Genomic DNA, 20,604 nt, shown 5'->3' with positions numbered 1-20,604 from the left:
TGCTTGCCAAACTCAGTATCAGCACGTGACATCTGCAGCCATCGATATAATGTGTCACACAGTGGCCTCCCCCTTGAGACAAACAAAACTTGTTGAAAAAAAAAACTCATAGAAGTAAAGAAAGTGAAATTGAGAGCTGCTGCTGGATGTGACATGGTCAATTGACCAATTAACCCACCAGTCACAAATTTAATAAGCATGGAGAAAGAAATGTTCGCCCTCGCGGCGAATCGTCCAGGGAGTTTAAACTTTAACTCCGTGGTTGATGATGATACGGTTTTGTTCAAACATCCAGAGATGGGTCCTTCCAAGAAATGGCGAGATCGTGAAGCAGGTAGCGCAGATAACTACAGTTTTATAGTTTATAGCGTGGGATTTCCGTCGAATCTAAAATTGAGTTGTGATACGTGTTAGGTATTTCCAGAACTACAGACGAATGTTCTGAAATCAATTTTGGTGTTACGTAATAAAAGAACGCTCCCTTATTTATTCCGTTAGCAGTTGTAAACTTTGTTTGTTATAGGTGACAGAACAGTCCAATCGTCTTCATCACGACAACCTGATTTTGACATTCTACTTTCGTCGTTTTACACACAAACGAATGAGTGCTACGCAAAGTCACTCACACAGCCATTGACATCCCTCTAGAAATTCATTCGCTCAGAGAACGGTCGTTTGACATTCTATCGAGATTCCGATCATTTCTCCCATGATCGCATTCAAATGACTTCTGTCACCAGGCAGCAAACACAGAGAAGAGAGAGACGAAAAACGAGAGATAAAGCTTGAGTGGTGCTCATTGAAAAATGAGCAAGTGTTTACGTTCACCGACCGTCGCCAAGCAATGACGATCATGATAGACGCTGTGTGTCAGCGATCAAATTTCGTTTTTGGAAATGATCGCTGATAGAAAGTTCCATCAAATATCGAGCAGTCCGATTCAGTGACAGATTTCAAGCATTGCTTCTCAGTATTTTTTTTTTAAACAAAATGTAAAACACTTGAACAAAATTATTTTTTTTTTGCTTTGCTCATCCACCAAATTGTAAATAAAAATTAATCAATCAAAATGATTTTTTTTCCAGTCAAACTTAGAACTACAGTAGGATATTAGAAAAAGCAAGTATTTGTCAAAATCAATGAATATTTGTTTTGATTTCCTATGCATTTTCGTTCTATGGTAAATCTGTAGGACCTTTTATTGGTAAAAATAAGTCAATTGAGCAATTCTCTACGAAACGGTCTTTTTCTTTAATTTTATTTTTTTTGTATTTTTGAATCCGGCTGAATCTTTTTTGGTGCCTGCGGTGTGCCCAAAGAAGCAATTTCGCATCATTAGTTTGTCCATATAATTTTCCATACAAATTTGGCAGCTGTCCATACAAAAATGATATATAAAAATTCAAAAATCTTCAACTTTTGAAGAATTTTTTTGATCGATTTGGTGACTTCGACAAAGTTGTAGGTATGAATAAGGAATACACTGAAAAAAAATACACGGTAAAATTTTTTTTTGGTGATTTTTAATTTCACTTTTTCTCACTAAAACTTGATTTGCAAAAAAACACTATTTTAATTTTTTTTTCTGATATGTTTTAGGGGACATCAAAGGCCAACTTTTCAGAAATTTCCAGAACGGGCAAGAAATCTTTGATCGAGTTATGAATTTTAGAATCAATACTGATTTTTTCAAAAAATCGAAATATTGGTCGCAAAATTTTTTCAACTTCGTTTGTCGATGTAAGATTGAATTTGCAATCAAAAAGTACTTTAGTGAAATTTTCATAAAGTGGAAATTTCTAAAAAGGCATTTGATGTCCCCTAAAATATATCAGAAAAATAAATAAAAATAGTGTTTTTTTGCAAATCAAGTTTTAGTTAGAAAAAGTAAAATTAAAAATCACAAAAAAAATAACCGTTTATTTTTTTTTTCAGTGTATTCCTTATTCATACCAACAACTTTGTCGAGGACACCAAATCGATCAAAAAATTCCGTCAAAAGTTAAAGATTTTTGAGTTTTTATATACAGTCTAGACTCGATTATCCGATGCCTAGATTATTCGAAGCCTCGATTATCCGAAGGTTTGTATGGGACTTCGGATAATCGAATCACGAACAAAAAAAATGTTTTCGTTTTTTTTATTTTCTTGTTTTTTACATAAAATTTGAATTCTATGACCCCATTTTAGTCAAATTTGAGTTGTTGATTGCCTATTCGCAATTCGCAATTCGCAATTCGCAATTCGCAATTCGCAATTTTCAGTGTAAGAACGGGCCTTGACCGATCTTATGCACCAGGTTCCCGACGAACACGCACTGCCCTTACACCTACATCTCACCCTTGCTCTGAGTCAGTACGAGCAGCACGCTAGAACACGCTTTGAGTGTTCGTGCCAGGCATGCACACCTTCTTTTCCGGTTACGCATTTTAACTCGGCCGGGGGTGGTACATTACGTAGGGTTTGATGTAAGTATAAGCGCCTAACCATTTATAGTGTGCCTATCAACTTTCATTATAGCAAAAACTGTTTTATTTTTTTAGTTTGAATTCAAAAACTAGTTGTTATTTTACTGTGTATTGTATTCTCCTGAAACCTTTCCTAGTGTTGAGTCGTGTTTATATGTTGCTATTTCTTTTGTCGCGGTGTTTTGTTACAATTTTTAGTCCTAAGCATGTTATAAAAGTTTACCAAAAATACAATAGTAATATTTGTATTAATCCTTTAACCATTCCATAAATTGAGTAAGGGCTCAAACCTCACTTGTTTGAAAGAAAGGGTGAAGATTGAAAACAATAGACAGTAAAAATCATGAATCAATAGTAAGAGAATGATTAGCGTATTTTAAAGAATAAAAATGAGAAGCTAGATGTAAAATTAGACAATAGTTAATAAATAGAGATACAAAACAATCTTAGATTATAGTAATGATAATTTATAGTACAGATAAGGGACTATCCATAAACCACGTGGACACTTTTTGGGAATCTCAAACCCCCTTCGTGGACAATTGCCCATACAAAAAAACTTTTTGTATGGAGCGTGGACAATCGCTTACCCCCCCCCCCCTAAAGTGTCCACGTGGTTTATGGATGGTCCCTAAAGAATTATTCAAATAAATAAATTCGCAATAAAATCAAAAACGATTAGGCAAATAATAAATAGACTTGCAATTACTAGTACATTAAGGAAAAGTATATTTTTAAGGAAAAAAAGAAAGTTTGTTACAGCAGTATCAATTGGTAAAAAAGAGTGGAAAAGCTTTGAGAGATAAGTGAATTAAAAGTTAGTAAAATCAAAATCAAATGATGGATATTAAATAGAAGAATCAGTGAAGAAGTGAGAATCAGTAGAGCAAAATAAAAATAGGAGATAGGTGGTAGCTGAGAATGAAAACAAGAGAAACCCCATTGTGCGATGTTTCAGGTACATCCACAGCAGTTGACTCAACATACTGCGAATCGAAACAATACCGTCTACAATCACAAATTACTTTCCTTTCCCACATTGTCGCGCCCCTTTCTTTTAGCCGTCTCGACTCTGACCCGCGGTGGTCAAAGTTTTACGATCCGTTTCCACAGGCCACCAGCTAGGTCATCATGAAAACCAAGCCAACGTGGAGGTAAGAAAATAGGACACTCGCAAGGAACCAGAGCTATACTGTTCTTATCAAGATAATTCGGATGATCTAACAGAACTACGGATGTAGTTAGTTACGCTCCTTCCAGGATGTTCCTTACGTGGACGTAAACCGAAGAGCACGCAACAAGGTCAGCGCCATTGCATGCTCTTAGGTATCAATCCTTGGCCTGCAAGTTGTTGATTGCCTATTAAAAATAAAATCCAGAGTTTTTTTTTTAAAAAGGACCAATAAACTATTGGCTTTCATATGTTTGCATCACCGCCATTCTGGCCGCCATCTTGGATTTAAAAATTCTAAATCATTTTAGCGTAGTTTAGGGGTCATACCTAAGCTCGACAATCAAAAATCAGAAATTTTTCCGAGGCCTTCGGATAATCGAGTCTGGACTGTATCATTTTTGTATGGACAGCTGCCAAATTTGTATAGAAAATTATATGGACAAACTAATGATGCAAAATTGCTTCTTTGGGCATACCGCAGGCACCAAAAAAGATTCAGCCGGATTAAAAAATACAAAAAAAAATCAAATAATCGAAATCTCAGAGAATTGCTCAATATCACTGTTAACAATCCAAGGAAGGTTTAAAATATAGTTAAAACAGAATTTATTTTCTGGTTATTGTTTATTTCAGAAAATGTCCAGTCCGGGAAATTTCATTTCTGAAAAAAAAACCTTTTCGGATTACATCTTTTCCGGATTACGTAAAATCCGGAGAACGTACATTCCAAGGAATGGATTTTCGTAACAAAGCTTGACTTTGACAGTTACGAATCAAGGAAGGCAGCCGTAACTTACGATCGACTCTCTTAATGTCGATTCTAAAATCTCTCCATCTGTCGACGGTTTTTTTTCAATTCCTTCAAATTGCATTCTTTGATGTTCTCCTTTTCTCGAAATTATCTCTAGCTCGATGGCTGCCTTCCTCGATGGTCGTTTCGATTTTATTTCCTCTTCAAAAACATTCCTTTTATGAATGTTGTCTGTTTTACATGGCAAGTTGTCTTGAACCTATCCAAAGGTTGGCTATTTCTTTTTTTTTTTTTTTCAATCGAGTGGTCCTCTCGATATTGACACTTTTTAGTTGTGAACTAAAAAGCTCTCGCCACAAATAAACAATCCAATTAAATATTACTAGAGTGGTAGAGGGTTAAAATACTTTTTTTTTAATTTGATGGCAATGCCACTATAAATTTTATTTCAGGTTTTTTTTTCATTTTTCTGTAAATAAATTATTGAAAAACTGATGAATAGGTTGAACGCTGAGAAAAAATATAGGTAGAAGTAAAAATTATAACGCATGGTTTAAAATTTGAATTAAAAATTTTTGTAAACATTTTTGTGATGCATTTTACACCAGTACAGTTGTTTTGAAATTATTAGTTTTCAAAATGCTATGTACCTGCAGACATTTTTTTTTTCGCGAGATAAGCTTAGAAAAAGATTTCCAACTAAAGGAAAAATAAACAAGAAACCGGAATAAAATGTTTTTTGAATCATTTTTGGGAAATTTTCGCAATAATTTATAATTCATAATGATATTCAAAAGTTGAGTAACACATTTGTATTTAATTCTTGTACAACAATCAATAACGTAGCAATAAAAAACATTCTAGAGTTTTTTTTTGATTAGGTCCTATAAACATATAAAAGACAATAGTTTATTGGTCCTTTTCAAAAAAAACTCTGGACATGCACCTCATAAATTTCCAAAATTACCTGAACTGATCACCGCGATGATCGGTGGGGTGGGTGCGTGGGCGGGAGAGATGGGACTCGATGGTTTCGACACCACACCTGGAGAAGGGGAGCCGTTCCGGAGTTCCGTTACTTCTCCGACTGGTCTTTCTCTCGCGGTGTGTGTTGCGTTGCGGTTATCCTTTCCGTTTCGACGACATTCACCTGCGAACGCTCCTTCGTTCCGTTGTTGTAGTAATTCGATATCCAAAACAAAGTAGGCGAACACGGCAGTTTCGGGTCGATGACGTTTTCGCTTCCTAATTCTTTTTTCCTCCAATTTATTTGCTCGCACTCTAAACACAAGAAGCACTCTCAAAAAGCGAGAACTTTTGGCCGTTCAGCACATCTCGTCGTCGTTGCACTTGAAGCTGGTGCTTTTGCCTCCCACAATTCACTGCCACTTCCTTTCACTTTGGCCACAATTTGAAGAACTTTTTTTTATTTTTTTCACAAACCCCCTTCTCTTCTGGTTCCCTTTCTTCACCTTGGAAACCGATTTGTGTCGACTTTTTTCTTTCTTCTTTCGGGGATCCAATTTGCTCACAGCCTACTCGAATGATTGTGGGACATTGACTCTCGTGACACTTCCGTTTCCTGTTTCCTGCGGGTGCAGTGCAAATTTCGCTTTTTCCTGTCAAAATTCACCAAACTGTGGATGCATTAGAAGAGACACCATTAGCATTTCGACCCAGCAGCAGCAGGCAGGAGGAGGAACGACGGACAATTTTTCTCTCCTCTTTTTTCAACCCCGTTCAACCCGAGTATGGTTTCGCAATCGACGAAAAAAAAATAAAAACTGGGTTCTATTCCTGGTGCGTGAGCAATTGGTCAACCAATTGCAGGGGCACTTCCGGAGGGGTCACACGGCGACGACGATGGCCACAGCAAAGTGGTCCGTTCGGATTTCGGAAGGCGCGGATGTCGGTGGAGAAAAAAAAAACAAAAAAAATCCTTTCTTCGACGAACCTTTTAAAAACCCGCAGACTACTCCAGCTCCAGACACTCTTTATCCAACGGTAACCATCGAATACGCGAGACCACCAACCAAAAAAGCTAATCTTGACGATCAATCCGGACGCTCGCACAGGTTCCCGAGAGGCACTGACCGCAGCGGGGAGACACAAAATCGGGTTTGAAAGATTCGCGCAATGAAAAGCTACTACGATTTTACACTCTAAATTGAGGGTGGACAGCAGCAAAGCACAAAAGAAACTCCGCGAGAGACGACGAATGGTGGTGGGAGGGAGACTGTCAAAACGGTGACAGCTGTCAAAGAGCATCAATGCCCAAAGCCGGTCTATGAAAAAATCGAGTGTCGTTGATGGAGATTGCCCAGTGGGGTAACAATTTGTGGTTGAAACATGGAAAAGGACTTAAAATAATTCAAGCAAAACAATGTAAATGAGCCAATGTAGATTAAAAAAAAAGCAAGCAACCTGCTCATGTTAAATTTAAGCATAGAGCTTTATGACGTTTCGCGTACACACACTAGCGCACCATTTGATTTTGCTGGCCGGACAAAATTTTACCTCAATCTTTTTCGTGTACGTACACGCAATAAATACATGCGCACGTAGATAACTCTATTCACTGACGTGAGCAGGACAGACTCCTTGTTAACATCTCCACACTGGCACAATAACAATGTTTTGGTTGCAATGCAAAAGTTTAAAACCTTAAAAAATTTAAATTCTTAAATAGTTAAATTCTTTTTATGTATGACTTTTAAACTTTATGAATTTATTTAGTTTTGGATGTTTTTTTTTAATTTAGAATTTTTGAAGTTTCGACTTTTTTTTGAGTTAATGAATTTTTAACATAGAATTTTTAAATATTTAAATATCTTATTATTTGAACGTTGATTTTTGTTGTGTTTCGAAATTTGAATGTTTTAAATTTTCTCATTTTATGATTTTTTCAGTAACAAAATTTATAAATTTTTGAACCTTAAAAAAAAGCAATCTAACCAATTCATGTTAAATTTGAGCATTCACTGACGTGAGAAGGTCAGACTGCTTTTTTTAATTTATATTTATTTCGATTTTCTCTTCCATGTCCATTCATACAGTTAAAATATTATTGAGTGTCCAATCACAATCGATGACTTTTCACCTCAATTTTAAATACTAGCAACTTTCATTTATTCATGAAATATTGTAGCTTTCGCTATTCAGTGATTTCAAATGTAGGAGGTCCTACATGTACAAAAGGGAATAGGGATACCTTAAAACTAACTTATAAACTATATAAAGAGCGGATCAATGCAGCTGAAGACTGCAATGATTTTTGTCGAAATGCATCAATTATCTTATTGGACATAACATCCAAAGTGTCAACTTCGGCTAATTGATGAAGTTCAGTGGTGCTGAACCAAGGGGTTGGGCACATGCTTGATCCGTATGGCATTTGGAGCAAATCCAGTAAATAATGGTAAATAATGGTAAATACAGATTCACGAGGATGAACTTAAAGATTTGAGAGAAAATTTCGATCAGTGTGGGCTGTGACGTTTCTAAACGTCATTGGCAACTGTCACCTAGATTAGTTTTGTATTTCGAAGAAGATTCTGATGGAACTAGAAATACTAGAACTACCCGGACTGGAGCCGGAAGCTGAGGAATTTGGCCAAATCATTTTTGGTCAAACAACACCTGCTGAATAGAGCGGCAAAGGCGAAGGTGTCGTTTACCTAGTGATGGAACTGGGTTGTCGTTGATCCAGTTGTGTACGGTAAAAAATTGGCATGCTGTGTTCGACACCTATAAAACCGGAACAAACCCCTCCCCCCACGAAGTAGCACCTAGCATCCCCGCTGATCGTGTCGAAGCTTACCCGGGACGACCCCGACTAAAGTATCGCAGAAGCGCTTGTACGGTCTTTCGCACATCATCAGCGACGTAGTGCTCTTGCGGTAACTACGCCCTGTCCGGCTCTTGGGACAAGGCCCTGCGTCTGTGGGACTTGGCACTCTTGTATTGTCGGTTACGTTATCCGTGCACAACCGTCAGATCATGTCCGCCTCGCGATTATCAAGTTGCAGAACATCAACCTGGGGACTAATTTTTCTAAAGCGAATGCTGATGTCTTATCGTTTTCGCCATAACCTGTTCACCGACAAAAAAGGTGCCGTCGATTGGAGGCGTAGCGAAAAGAGATTGACTCTCCGAGCAAAAAAAACACCCTGACCAGCCTTTTTATTTGGTACTGATTAATACATGTTAAATTGAATTAAATTGCCACAGGGGTCATCACTAGGGTCAGAATGTACGAGTACTTCGCACAGTACTTAGCTCGTTCTTCTCGCGATGCTTATGACGACGTATTCACCGGCCCAGACCCGATCCATTTTCTGCAAACATAACAAATTTAGTTTTATTTTAAGCTTAATTTGAATAACTCAATCGTGAAACTCACTTCCAGCATCCGCCTTCTTCATGGCTTGGTCGCTAACGTCTTGCCGCCGGTGCTCGATCAGCATTGACAAGAAGCGGGCCATCAGCGACCGGGAGCGCTGTTCCTTAGCTGGCGGCGGCTGCGTAGATAGCGTCCCGGCGGTTGATAATCCTTGCACGAGCAGCAGCAGGGACTACTGTAACGTCGTTGAAACTAAGTCGTACTCTACCTGGTGACGAAATGTTCCCTGCAGGTTGGTTTCCGCGGCGCATCGAGGCCGGATCGAACTTCTTGACCGTTGTTGTCACCTTAGCAAACCCTAAATCATCCGCCCGGTCAAAGAAAGCTATTGCGACAAAATTGACTCTTCCTTGGTCTGGATCTACTTTAGTAAAGATTCCTGTTCGTTCCTTAGCCCTGAAAATTCACGAAAAAGAAAGAATTTGAAAAACATAACCTATAGCTTTTATTCGTTTCTCCTTGAACTCACCCACACGTTCCGTTCCGTGGCAGCTCCCATTCCATAGATAGGTTGTATCCGGCAGTCACTTGCTTGTCGAAGAACCATTTCTGGGCCACTGTTCCGGAATCCACTCAAGCAGGTTCAACTCCGGCTACAGGAAATTTTCCTGGGGTGCATCTTAATTTTACCGGAAAGTGATTGTGACTTCCGTCTGTTGGGACTGCGAACCAGCTTGATACTTAATAAAGAACTCGGTCCCGGTTTTGTTTGCCGGTTCCTTGGAATGCTAGTGGCGGTGATGGAACCGGGTGCGCTGTCTTGAACGCCGTCTGTAGCAGGAGCGGGAACGCAATCGCTACTTTTCGTGTGCGTTTTACTTTTTTCTTGTTTGTAAACAATATGCAGCGCGCGACGACGACAACTGACAACATGCACCACTGAAATAAATCGTAAAGTAGAATTTCGTGTTTTTTTCTATCTCGTGAATATGGATGCACATACGGATTTACCGTAGTAAATACATGCGAAATATGCTATATATGTATAGTGACCACCCCGTGTGCTGAACAAGGGAGGAAGTTTCAGAATCATTTTCAGAATTTTGTTCTGAATCCTCTGAAGTTTTTAGGTCAGACTGCTTGTTAACATCTACACACTGGCGCAATTACATTGTTTTGGTTGCAATGAAAAAAATTAAAATCTTCAAAATTCTTAAATTCTTAAACTCCTAAATTCTTAAATTCTCTTTATGTATGACTTTCAAATTTTATGATTTTATTTATTTTTGGATGATTTTTTCTATTTTGAATTTTTGAAGTTTCGATTTTTTTTTGTTTATGAATTTTTAATATAGAATTTTAAAATATTTAAATATCTTATTATTTGAACGTTGATTTTTTTTGTGTTTCGATCTCGGTTTCGATATTTGTAATGTTATAAATTTTCTCATTTTATGATTTTTTCAGAAACAAAATTTATAAATATTTGAACCATAATAATTTTGAATTTTGAAATTTACTGGAATTTTTAAGCTTTTGTATAAATTTTGGAATTTTTGTATTTTTTTTGATTTAGTTTTATTTTTTTTAAATTGGGTACTAAAGCCCTATGTCAATTTTTATGTACAACGGTAAAAAACACGATTAAAAACCATTTCTGATCACTTTTTTTCATTTTAATGCAAAAAAAATAATGACAAGACAACATTTTTTCGATGGATCAACTATGGTCCCCTTGGAACGAGCTGTCAAGTAGGAGCTTTTCTGTCAAGGAGGACCGCGAGGTTAATTTTTCAAAATTGATTTAAAAATCCATTTTAAACTCTTTGTGGTCGTACCAAGGGTCATTGTACTCAGAAAAATAAGCTTTATCGCTGTAAACAATAATATCAGCAATCTAAGTTTCATTTTAGGACCCAATTGAATTTTTGATATTATGGAATTTTGAGATTAGAAATTTTTAAATATATAAATTTAAAGTTGTTTTATTTAAATTCATCATTTTGTAATAAATTTAATTGAAAATTTCGTGATTTTTCAATATTTGAACATTTAATTTTGAATTATTTGAATCCATCATTTAGATTCATCATATGAAACATTAATTTTAGAATTATAGTTTTTTTATGTTTTTTTAACTTAGTTTTTTTTTAATTCAATAAACTTGTTAAAACGTTAAAAATTTAAACCTTTTGAAAGTTTTGATTTCAAAATTTTGTGGTTTGATATTTGAAATTTTCGAAATTTAAATAAAAAATCATACATTTTTGAATTTTTGGTTTGAGTTCAACTCTTAAATTTTTGAATTTTTATATTCTGGAATTTGAGAATCATTTGTTTTTTTTTATGTTTGAATTTTGGAGTAATTAGTTTCTAAATATTTGAATATTATTTTTTTTGACTTTGACTTTTTATTTTTTTATTATTTAATTTTTTGGATTTTCTTATTTTATATTTTTTTAATAATAGAATGTATAAATTTTTGAAATATTGTATTATAGGAATTATATAATTTTGGACTTTGAAAATGTTAGATTGTTGAAATTTTAGGTTTCAAACAAGGTTTCAAAAGATTTTTGGAATTTGCCTATTTTGATATTTTAGATTTTTTTGGGTTTTGATTTTGTACTGCTGCTCTAATCGAGTTCGTCCCATATGTAAAAACAGCAAGCCGAGAAAAACGCATGTCAAATTTGTCCCTCCCATAAGGCTACGTGTTAGAATTTCACGAAAAATTGGATTTTCTCCGGTTTTGTAGATTAAGTTTTATTGTTTTTTTTCCTGATAGTTTACATGATTTCGAACCAAACTGCATCATTACCTCAAAATTGACGAAATTACATATGGGACGGACTAGCTTCGAGCGGCAGTGGAATGCTTTTGATTTTCTCATTTTATGATTATTTCAGTAACAAAATTTGAAAATTTTTTAACCTTAAAAATTTAGAATATTTCAATTTTATGAATTTAGATTTTTTTTACATATGTTTTATTTTCTCATGTTATGATTTTTTTTAAGAACAGAATTTAAAGATTTTAGATTTTTGAATTTTTTTAGAAAAATAATGATTAATTATTTATTAATTTTAAAAATTTCATTACTTTTCATAAATTTCCTTATGAGATAATTTTGAGTTTAAATTTTTATTGTATCGAATACAAAAATTACCGCGTGAAGAAACGTCGAACGCCATTTTCCGTTTTGTTCCTTTTTAACTGTGTTTCGCATATAGTGAGACAAATCTTTTCATAGCCAATTTTCTTTACCTTTTTTATATTTTTGGAGTTTTGCGTCTTGGCGAGCTGCGTACGAACTTTTTTTTGTGTTTACGTTCTTTCCAAACTCTAGTCCAGGTTTTACACCAGCGGCACGCTTTCCACAACTCTGGCAACCCTGCCAGCTTTGTTTGTTTTTCTCGCGCCTGATGCAAATTTTGTCATCGCGCGCACTCATCTGTTGATCAACAACGCAATTTCGCGCACTCCCGCCCGTTCGGTCACATTTTCGTGAAAATCCAGGAAAAGTTTTGCCCTCAAGTTTGTGCAACGAGCAAAATGTCCGACGAACCGCAGCCGTCGTCGTCCAGCGCGAAGGCGGTCTGCCCGGTGTGCGACAAGCTGTTCACGGTGGAGGAAATCGAACCGCACGTGGACCGGTGCCTATTTTTGAACTCAACGGAAAACGGCGCCGGAGTTACGTCGTCGTCGTCGTCGAAGGAGCTGAAGAACAGCCAGAACCAGGTGCAGGCCAAGCGGAGTTTCAGCATTTTTGAGAAGAGTCCGTCGGTGGCCTCTAAAAGGAGCAAGGTTGAGGAAGTGGGGAGTTCTTCGGTGCGGACGGTTGAGGACATGGAGCGGGCGATAATAGATTTGTCGGATGAGGAGGAGCAGGAGCCGCGGCGGAAGGTTAAGGTGGCGGAGAAGGAGGATTCACAGGTGCCGCTGGCGGAGAAGATGCGACCGGTGGAGTTGACGGATTACATTGGTCAGGAGCAGATTATCGGGAAGAATACGGTTTTGAGGACGTTGTTCGAGAGTAACAGCATTCCGAGTATGATTTTCTGGGGGCCGCCTGGGTGTGGCAAGACCACGTTGGCTCACATTATTGCGGCACATTGTAAGAAACACGAAAATATGCGATTTGTGAAGCTTTCGGCCACGATGAGCGGAGTCAACGATGTGAAGGAAGCGGTCAAAGTGGCCAAAAATGAGCTGAAGTTCAAGCGGAAAACGATTCTGTTTATGGACGAGATTCACCGGTTCAACAAGCTCCAGCAGGACATATTTTTGCCACACGTGGAGAGCGGAACGGTGACGCTGTTGGGGGCCACCACGGAAAATCCGTCGTTCAGCTTGAACTCCGCGCTGCTCAGTCGATGTCGGGTGATTGTGCTGGAGAAGCTTGCGGTGGAACCGATGGTGAAGATCCTCGAGCGTGCCCTGCCGCAGTACGAGACGGTCATGTTTGAGAATAACAACCAGACGCCGGACATTGGCAAACTTCCGTTTATTCCAAGGTGAGAAATTCTTTAAAGGGTTTTTGAAACGACCCTTTCTAATTTAATAAAACTGCTTCCAGAATGATGATCAGCTCGGAGACGATCCGCTGGCTGGCGGAGGTTTGCGACGGCGACGCCCGCATCGGCCTCAACAGCCTGCAGCTCGCGCTCAACACGGTGGCCGCCCGCCAGGAGCAGGAAGGCAGCGCCCTCAAACTGATTTCGCTGGACGAAATCCAGGAAGGGATCAAAAAGTCGCACCTGCTGTACGATCGTAAAGGCGACCAGCATTACGAGCTAATATCCGCGTTGCACAAGTCGGTTCGCGCCTCGGACGACAACGCCGCCCTGTACTGGTGCACCCGGATGTTGGAATCGGGCGAAGATCCGCGCTACCTCGTTCGGCGGATGATCCGGATGGCGAGCGAGGACATCGGCATCGCGGACACGAACGCCCTCACGGTGGCCACTTCGACGCTGGCGGCGGTTCAAGCCGTCGGAATGCCCGAAGCGGACTGCATCATTGCGCATTGTGCCGTTTACCTCGCGAGGGCGCCGAAAAGTCGGGAGGTTTACAACGCATTTGGCCGGTGCAAGGCCGCGCTCAAAGAGGTGAAGGGACCGATGCCGGGTGTGCCGATGCATCTGCGGAACGCCACCACGAAGCTGATGAAGGACATGAAGTACGGGGCGGGGTACAACCTGCTGCACAAGGACCAGTCCGGGTTGATGTACATGCCGGAAGGGCTGGAAGATGAGAACTATTTCTCGGAGTAGGACGTGGATGAGTTTAAAGTTATGTTGACTATGATTATTTGTAAGACAAAGGAGTTATTAAAGTTGATTTACGTTTACTAACCAAATGTTGCTTTTGATAATCTTTTCGGAAATCATTAATTGAAAAAGTCATGGTTAGCCTTTGTTTAACATTTTTATTGTCTCATTGAATCTAAATTCGCTAACACCAACGCTTTCTCTGGCAGAGGATAGACACCTGAAAAAAGAAAATTCAAATTAGCCAAACATTCGATCAGCAAACAAATTCGACATCTCTTTGGCATGCATCAGATAGTGGTGCATAAAATTGTCGAATCATGAATGATTTCATAAAAGGTTAAGGATTGTTATCATCATGAAGAAGATGATAAGAAATCTAATAATTTTTAAATACCAACCTTTTGTGTGTTTACTGCCATGCTTCGTCCAAGTTACCAGACCCCATTCGAGATTCTGAAAAAAATCAAAAATTGGTTAAAATTGTGCCAAAATCTTAGTTTTGATAACGATTATAAGGATTGGTCTCAGATAGTGGTGCATCGTTGTTGAATCATTGGGATTCATTTAATTGGTAAGGATTTTTATCATCAAAAAGTCTGAGAAATTCTGAGGTTAAGAAAAACGAAATCTTACCTGTATCGACAGTGAAATTCGTACTGGAAAAGAGCAAGTTGATGCATCTCTGTAAAAAACAAAAAAAAACAATTGTTAGAAACTATTGAAAAAATTTAATAAACGATGTAAAATTAATTGAACATTTCAGATAGTGGTGCATCGTTGTTGAATCATAGGATTCATAAATTGTTAAGGATTTTTATCATCAGTTAAATCTAAAGCTATTTTGTTCATTAAATTTTAAAATTCTTACCTCAAATTGAAAACATGATGGCATGGAACATGGAACAAATTTGCTGCCATTAAATTTTCTCCGATCCATCGAAGCATCCTGTGAACGAGACGATAAAGCAAACCATGAAACATAACCTGCAAATTTGGAAAGCATTTCTCGAAGGAACCGGAAGTGGTTCGTCAGACGCTAGTATAATCAACGGTATTCATACAACGTGAAGAAAATTAAATTGAATCATCATGAAAATTACACTGAGAGCTACTTGAATGAGCTGAAGATTAACTTACCAAGCAGATTCTGACGAAGCGTCCAGTGTTTTCCACGTGGTCATTTCCAAACCCTTCAAAATTCGAAGTTTCACATTTCAATGCTGCGACAGAATGCAGCCTATGCAAATTTGTCACATTATTGATCAAATTTAGATGCCTTCAACAGCTTCTTTAACAATTTGTAAAAGATCAGACTAGCTTTTTAATTAATTTATTAGCGACCGTCTTCTCCCGCGGTTGAAATTGAAATGGACGAGCGAAGCAAATTTGGCGGATTCGGAGCAAAAAGATTTTGTGGTGAATTTTCTCTTTCTCAGTGGTTGGTGAAAATTAGATGTGTCAAACGAGCTGTCACAATCAATGCCCAAAAATTGAGGTTTTGGAATGCCCAGTGGGCTTCAGAATGCACGAAGCACGAAGTGACAATAGGGTCCTAAAGCACTTTGTTAATTTTTATGAACAACGGTAAAAAACACGATTTAAACCATTTCTGGTAACTTTTAATCATTTTAATGCAAAAAAAAATGACAAGACAACATTTTTTCGGGATGTCAAGTAGGACCTATTCTTTCAAGAAGGGCCGTGGAGAGTTTTTTGATTGATTTAAGAGCGAGTCCACGAACAGGGCATACCCCTTTTTCAAATCATACTACAAAATACAGTAAAAATGCATACAAATCTGATGATTGGTGTATTTAAAAAAAATCGGTATTTTGTGAATATTTGAATTTTAAAAATATATTAAAATTAGGATTTTTTTCTCCCCAATATCTTGAGTTTTTTCTTTAAAGGCCCAATAAACCAAATTTTCAGTTTTTGCTTTTTGGGTGTTTTTTAATACCCCTGACTCAAGACGGTTTCAAAAACACCCAAAAAGCAAAAACTGGAAATTTGGTTTATTGGACCTTTTTTTAAAAAAAAACTCTAGGTATGTACACTAAAACAGTAAAAATCTCGTTTGATTCCCATAGAGCAAATTATGAGAATTTTATGTGAATTGCAACCTATTTTTTTTTTATTTGAGTACATATTTATACTAATAATTTATCATTATTTTTTCCCCTAAGATCTGGCAATTTTTTCCCTAAGTTTAAATAAATCTAATGAAATTTCCAAAAAACTAATTTAATTAAATTTTAATTGAAATAAATAAAATTTTGAGTACATTTTATTACTGTGTACAAAAGGTTTTACGCAAAATCCGCCGATCTGGCAACACTGCTGCGCGCGGTCTCGCAGTCGATTTGTTTACACCCAAACGTCAAAATTTGTACACAAATCCGAGAAAACCGTTGCTAACCCGTTCGCGGTTAATCTGTTCCGTCGGTTCCGTCGCGAAAATCGTGTTAAAATGGTCCAATATGTTAATTATTCTGTTTAATTTGTGTGTTAAGTTTAGCTAAGATCATAACTCCTTCCCAACATGGACATTGACACGCTGCACGCCGACCTGCGCAAGCGGTTGGACATCCTCGGGTTCAACCACCCACTTCCGCTCGGTGCCATCGGAATCGTGTCCGCAATTCTGTCCGATTTAATCAAAACCTCAGAGAAACTCAAGTCCTCCAAGCAGCAGATCGAGCAACTCATGCAGGTGAGAGCAGCAGCTAATCGAAGCAATCGACGGTTGTTGGTTTGATTTTTGAATTCAATTCTGTCAACAGGAAAAAGTGGCCTGGGAGCTCGGCGTGGAACCGTACAAGTGTGACAACTCGCGCCTCCTGTCCGAAGTGAACGGCCTGCATCTGGAGCTGGTTAAGCAGCGGGACAAGTTCGTGCTCGCCAACACCGAGCTCAAGTGTCGCGTGCGCGTGCTTCAAACGGACAAAAAACAGCTCGACGAGCGATGCCTGCAGGCCGAGGCAAAGATTCGGGAACTGCTGCACTCGGCGGACAGTAAATCGCGCAAGAATGGTGTAAACATGCAACGGAAACCGTTTGTGTCGACTGTTAGGGCAGGGTACTATCAGCCGCCCAAGTGTTGCGACGCCCAGGCCCAGGACAGCAAGTGTCACTGTCCGTGTAATCAGCCGCGGAAGACGGACGTGCTGCACGAGATTGAGCGGCTGCAAGCTGAGACTAAGAACCAGGAGGAGGTCATCGACGCCTACAAGAAGCAGGTTAGTGTGGATTTAATTTAATAAAAATGGAAATCTTGTTCAGTCCACTCGGTTATTTGCAGGACTTTGTATGAAAACTTGTAATTTTAATTTGTGTGATTTCAAGTAATTTTGAGAACACAAAAGTAATCCGTGACATATTGCACGTAATCCTGGTAATTCCACTCAGACTAGTCAGTAATCCTTGATGCTTGAAACCCCTTGTATAATTATTATCCGTTGGACGAGTTATTAACACGCTGCTAAACCAGTCAAAATTAAACACTTGTTGGTACTTTGTTTAAGTAGTTTTAATATCTTAGGATTACAGAAATAGTTTAAGTTGCTCTGAAGATTTAACCTTAGTTTGTGTCCATTCTTCGATCTCTTTTTGCAATTCGAGGGAAAGTTCATCTTTGTAACTGTCTGCCTTACCTTTGCGCATGAATCTGTAACATTTAACTGTATTATAATTTGAAAAATTGTCAAAATGTACGCAAATTCCTTACCGTTTATTCTCTGGGAGAGCGTCCATTGAAGGTACCCTCAAACCGGTTCGCGGATCCACCGTTCGGCTAAAGTTAACCGCCGGATTGTCCTTCATTGATTCGAAGGATAGATGTTTGGACAATGTTACCAACTGTTCGTCGCTGTAGCACTTGTTGAAAAATTTGCAGACTCTTCTTAGAACTGGAAGTAAGTCCTGCAACGTAATTTAAGTATTATGGAATGTTGATAGTCGGATAAGCCCGTTACCTGCTTCATATCTTCATACTTTAAAACTAGCACGTTATCAAGGTGACTCAGCTGGTTGTACTCGATAACGTGCTCATGGTAGGGAGAGTATAGTTGAAGGTCTCGCATGAAGGAGCGGGTGAAATCCTCCAAAGATCCCTTGTATCCGGTGAACGAGGCTGAATGATGATAGAAGGACACTGCGATCGATTTGGGATTCCGATGGACGTACACAATCTTTGGCTTTACAGTCCAAATTGCTTCCGGAAGAAGTCCCACGGGCACGTGTGTCTTTATGAACCGAGGCAAGGGCATTTCCCGAACTGTTTTGAAAGGACGATGCTTACCGGGGTGACTGAAGAGTCCGCTTATGCTGTGGGATTGATTAATTAGTATTGAATTAGCTAATGATACAAGGTTTTCTCACTTCACTGAGGGAAATCGCTGCATCAAATCTACTTCCGCAGCTCGTTCGTAGTTCATGTCGTTGCAGATCAGCCAAACCATCTCCTGGCACCAGGTAGTTCCACTTTTCGGATACGACGCCACCCAAACATCGTCCGGAAGAATTTCCAGCGTTCGTAAATCGTTGTCCAGCGATTTAAAACTGCACGAAAGGAATACTTTTAATATCAATCACATCAAACTTTGAAGTATTACGCTTCTGTAAGACAGCTTGGTTTCGGCTTCCAACGAGGATCCCGGATGGGAATCCTGGAGCAATCCGTAGGCCTCACTAGAACATAGTTTGGCTCGTTCCGTTCCTGCCGAGTCGCAAGATAGATCGGATCTGTAATTTCACTGTACTCGAAGCTCATCGTGTGCTGGCTAGTTTGGTACTGAGGCGCATTGTACACTGATCTGAACTAGTCGTGGTAGTAGTTGTAACTGTCGACAAGATAAGAGAGAGTGAGCATCAGTTCAAATTGAATAAATAGTGCTGAGTGTCTAGAGATGCTCACTTTTGTGTAGACCGAAGCGAAAAACCAAACAACTCATGAAATTCTAATGGGAAATTACCTTAACGAAGATTTGGTGACGAACCAAGGGGATGACGACAAAGCAAAGAGACAGTCTACTAGTCGCTGCCTTAAACTAGTTCGTGCGTTGGTATTTGTGAGCTGCCCCTGTTGAAATTTTCCGATGTTTCGTAGTGTTAGTAATGTTTTTCGACGAATACAACACTTTCTTCTCGGATCACTTGTCATAATAAATTATCTTGATTGACATTGTCCAATTGAAATAAAACACTTTTGTAAATAAAATTTAGGTTCCTTTAATATCCTTGAATTATACGAATGGCTTAAGATGTTCCGAGCATTTTACCTTATTTCGTGTCCACTCGTCGATCTCTTTCTGCAATTCCAAAGAGAGTTCCTCCTTGTAACTGGCCGCTTTTCCTTTGCGCATGAATCTGTAACATAACCTCGATTAAGTATTTTGAAAAGTTGCTCATCTTACGCACATTCCTTACCGTTTATTCTCAGGAAGAGCATCCATTGGTGGTACCTTCAAACCAGTTCGCGGATTCACCATTCGGCTAAAGTTAACCGCCGGATTGTCCTTCATTGATTCGAAGGATAGATGGTGGGACAAAGTTGCCAACTGATCGTCACTGTAGCGTTTGTTAAAAAAATTGCAAACTCTTCTTAGAACTGGAAATAAGTCCTGTAATTTAAGAATATTTGTATTTATCGTGGATTGTTGATAGTTGGATTAGTCCGTTGATACCTGCTTCATATCTTCATACTTTAAAACTAACACGTTATCAAGATGACTCAGCTGGCTGTACTCGATAACGTGCTCATGGTAGGGAGAGTATAGTTGCAAATCTCGCATGAATGAGCGGGTGAAATCCTCCAGCGTTCCTTTATATCCGGTGAACGACGCCGAATGATGGTAGAAGGACACTGCGACCGATTTGGGATTCCGATGGACGTACACAATCTTTGGCTTCACCGTCCAAATCGCTTCCGGAAGTAGTCCAACGTGCAGATGGGTTTTGATGAACCGTGGTCTAGGCATCTCCAGCACTTCTTTAAAAGGACGATGGTCGTCAGGACGACTAAATAGTCCGCTTAATCTGTCAATGAACTACACAGTTATCTGAAGAATCATCAGGTATTAAATAGAATCCTCACTTCATGGAAGGAAATCGCTCCACCAAGTTGACGTCGGCCGCTCGCTGGTAGTCCAGATCGTTACAGATCAACCAGACCATCTCCTGGCACCAGGTGGTTCCACTTTTCGGATACGATGCAACCCACACATCGTCCGGCAGGACTGCAAACTTTTTCAACGCGGAATCAATGTTTTTGAAGCTGCAAGAAAAATCATTTATATCAAACTAAAATTTAACAATTTAATGTATTACACTGATGTCAACACAGTTGGCTTTGGCTTCCAGCTGGGATCTCGGATGGGAACCTGGGAACAGTCGGTTGGTCTCACTAGGACGTAGTCGGGCTCGTTACGTTCCTGGCGAGTTGCCCGGTAGGTGGAATCGGTGATTTCGCTGTACTCGTAGCTCATTGTGCAGTGGTTGGTTTGATACTAACAGGCTTAACTGAGGACGGGGTTTAATTTCCGCAAACTATCTAGGATGTATTGTGTGTTGCTTGTCTGGAATGGATTTGAACT

General features: G+C 38.9%; 6 protein-coding genes across 8 annotated transcripts in view; 2 read left to right on the top strand and 4 right to left on the bottom strand.

Annotated features, from left to right (window-relative positions):
- Window positions 1-6,576, bottom strand: part of LOC6052913 (sarcolemmal membrane-associated protein) — a 36,924-nt gene extending 30,348 nt beyond the window's left edge. Inside the window, exons 1-2 of one of the 2 annotated variants that reach the window (XM_038253027.1) lie at window positions 6,348-6,576; window positions 5,361-6,030 (exon numbers count right to left, since the gene is read on the bottom strand). The gene's annotated coding sequence lies outside the window, so the exon portion shown is untranslated. Of the gene's footprint in view, window positions 1-5,360 lie in introns of both variants that reach the window. The other variant, XM_038253026.1, reaches the window with a different exon arrangement.
- A 1,984-nt stretch (window positions 6,577-8,560) lies between these two features.
- On the bottom strand, window positions 8,561-9,558 carry LOC119767616. The gene is made up of 2 exons (XM_038256549.1): window positions 9,265-9,558; window positions 8,561-9,191 (listed from the first exon to the last, which is right to left on the bottom strand). Exons 1-2 carry the CDS (start codon window positions 9,297-9,299, stop codon window positions 8,900-8,902), a joined length of 327 nt encoding a protein of 108 aa, XP_038112477.1. The 5' UTR covers window positions 9,300-9,558; the 3' UTR covers window positions 8,561-8,899.
- A 2,610-nt stretch (window positions 9,559-12,168) lies between these two features.
- Window positions 12,169-14,097, top strand: LOC6052914 (ATPase WRNIP1). The gene is made up of 2 exons (XM_001869059.2): window positions 12,169-13,252; window positions 13,315-14,097. The coding sequence occupies exons 1-2, from the start codon at window positions 12,291-12,293 to the stop codon at window positions 14,009-14,011; spliced, it is 1,659 nt and encodes a 552-aa protein (XP_001869094.2). The 5' UTR covers window positions 12,169-12,290; the 3' UTR covers window positions 14,012-14,097.
- A 2,285-nt stretch (window positions 14,098-16,382) lies between these two features.
- The window catches only part of LOC6052916 (centrosomal protein of 135 kDa), a 58,542-nt gene continuing 54,320 nt past the window's right edge, over window positions 16,383-20,604 (top strand). The window contains exons 1-2 of one of the 2 annotated variants that reach the window (XM_038251905.1): window positions 16,383-16,724; window positions 16,795-17,250. In XM_038251905.1, the coding sequence (XP_038107833.1) occupies window positions 16,554-16,724; window positions 16,795-17,250 (627 nt within the window). In that variant the 5' untranslated portion in view covers window positions 16,383-16,553. The remainder of the gene's footprint in view (window positions 16,725-16,794; window positions 17,251-20,604) is intronic. The other variant, XM_038251904.1, reaches the window with a different exon arrangement.
- LOC6052917 (luciferin sulfotransferase) lies at window positions 17,548-18,805 on the bottom strand. The gene is made up of 5 exons (XM_001869061.2): window positions 18,625-18,805; window positions 18,392-18,571; window positions 17,986-18,337; window positions 17,739-17,932; window positions 17,548-17,678 (listed from the first exon to the last, which is right to left on the bottom strand). Exons 1-5 carry the CDS (start codon window positions 18,780-18,782, stop codon window positions 17,555-17,557), a joined length of 1,008 nt encoding a protein of 335 aa, XP_001869096.1. The 5' UTR covers window positions 18,783-18,805; the 3' UTR covers window positions 17,548-17,554.
- On the bottom strand, window positions 19,675-20,513 carry LOC6052918 (luciferin sulfotransferase). The gene is made up of 3 exons (XM_038251909.1): window positions 20,339-20,513; window positions 20,106-20,285; window positions 19,675-20,047 (listed from the first exon to the last, which is right to left on the bottom strand). The coding sequence occupies exons 1-3, from the start codon at window positions 20,494-20,496 to the stop codon at window positions 19,681-19,683; spliced, it is 705 nt and encodes a 234-aa protein (XP_038107837.1). The 5' UTR covers window positions 20,497-20,513; the 3' UTR covers window positions 19,675-19,680.

The sequence above is a fragment of the Culex quinquefasciatus genome, chromosome 2 (assembly GCF_015732765.1).
Source record: "Culex quinquefasciatus strain JHB chromosome 2, VPISU_Cqui_1.0_pri_paternal, whole genome shotgun sequence".
In the NCBI taxonomy this organism is placed as follows: domain Eukaryota; kingdom Metazoa; phylum Arthropoda; class Insecta; order Diptera; family Culicidae; genus Culex; species Culex quinquefasciatus.
The sequence above is the reverse complement of the archived record's forward strand: the minus strand, read 5'-3'. Positions and strand labels throughout refer to the sequence as shown.

Excerpts from the sequence above, each read along its gene's own strand:
- LOC119767616 (XM_038256549.1), bottom strand. The coding sequence starts at position 9,299 with ATGGAATGGGAGCTGCCACGGAACGGAACGTGTGG. Across the intron at positions 9,192-9,264 it reads CCACGGAACGGAACGTGTGG|GGCTAAGGAACGAACAGGAA; the intron begins GTGAGTTCAAGG and ends GTGAATTTTCAG.
- LOC6052914 (XM_001869059.2), top strand. The coding sequence starts at position 12,291 with ATGTCCGACGAACCGCAGCCGTCGTCGTCCAGCGCGAAGGCGGTCTGC. Across the intron at positions 13,253-13,314 it reads AAACTTCCGTTTATTCCAAG|AATGATGATCAGCTCGGAGA; the intron begins GTGAGAAATTCT and ends AACTGCTTCCAG.
- LOC6052918 (XM_038251909.1), bottom strand. The coding sequence starts at position 20,496 with ATGAGCTACGAGTACAGCGAAATCACCGATTCCACCTACCGGGCAACT. Across the intron at positions 20,286-20,338 it reads CCAACTGTGTTGACATCAGT|CTTCAAAAACATTGATTCCG; the intron begins GTAATACATTAA and ends TTTTTCTTGCAG. Across the intron at positions 20,048-20,105 it reads GAGCGATTTCCTTCCATGAA|ATTAAGCGGACTATTTAGTC; the intron begins GTGAGGATTCTA and ends GTTCATTGACAG.
- LOC6052917 (XM_001869061.2), bottom strand. The coding sequence starts at position 18,782 with ATGAGCTTCGAGTACAGTGAAATTACAGATCCGATCTATCTTGCGACT. Across the intron at positions 18,572-18,624 it reads CCAAGCTGTCTTACAGAAGC|TTTTAAATCGCTGGACAACG; the intron begins GTAATACTTCAA and ends CCTTTCGTGCAG. Across the intron at positions 17,679-17,738 it reads GCTCTCCCAGAGAATAAACG|ATTCATGCGCAAAGGTAAGG; the intron begins GTAAGGAATTTG and ends TAAATGTTACAG.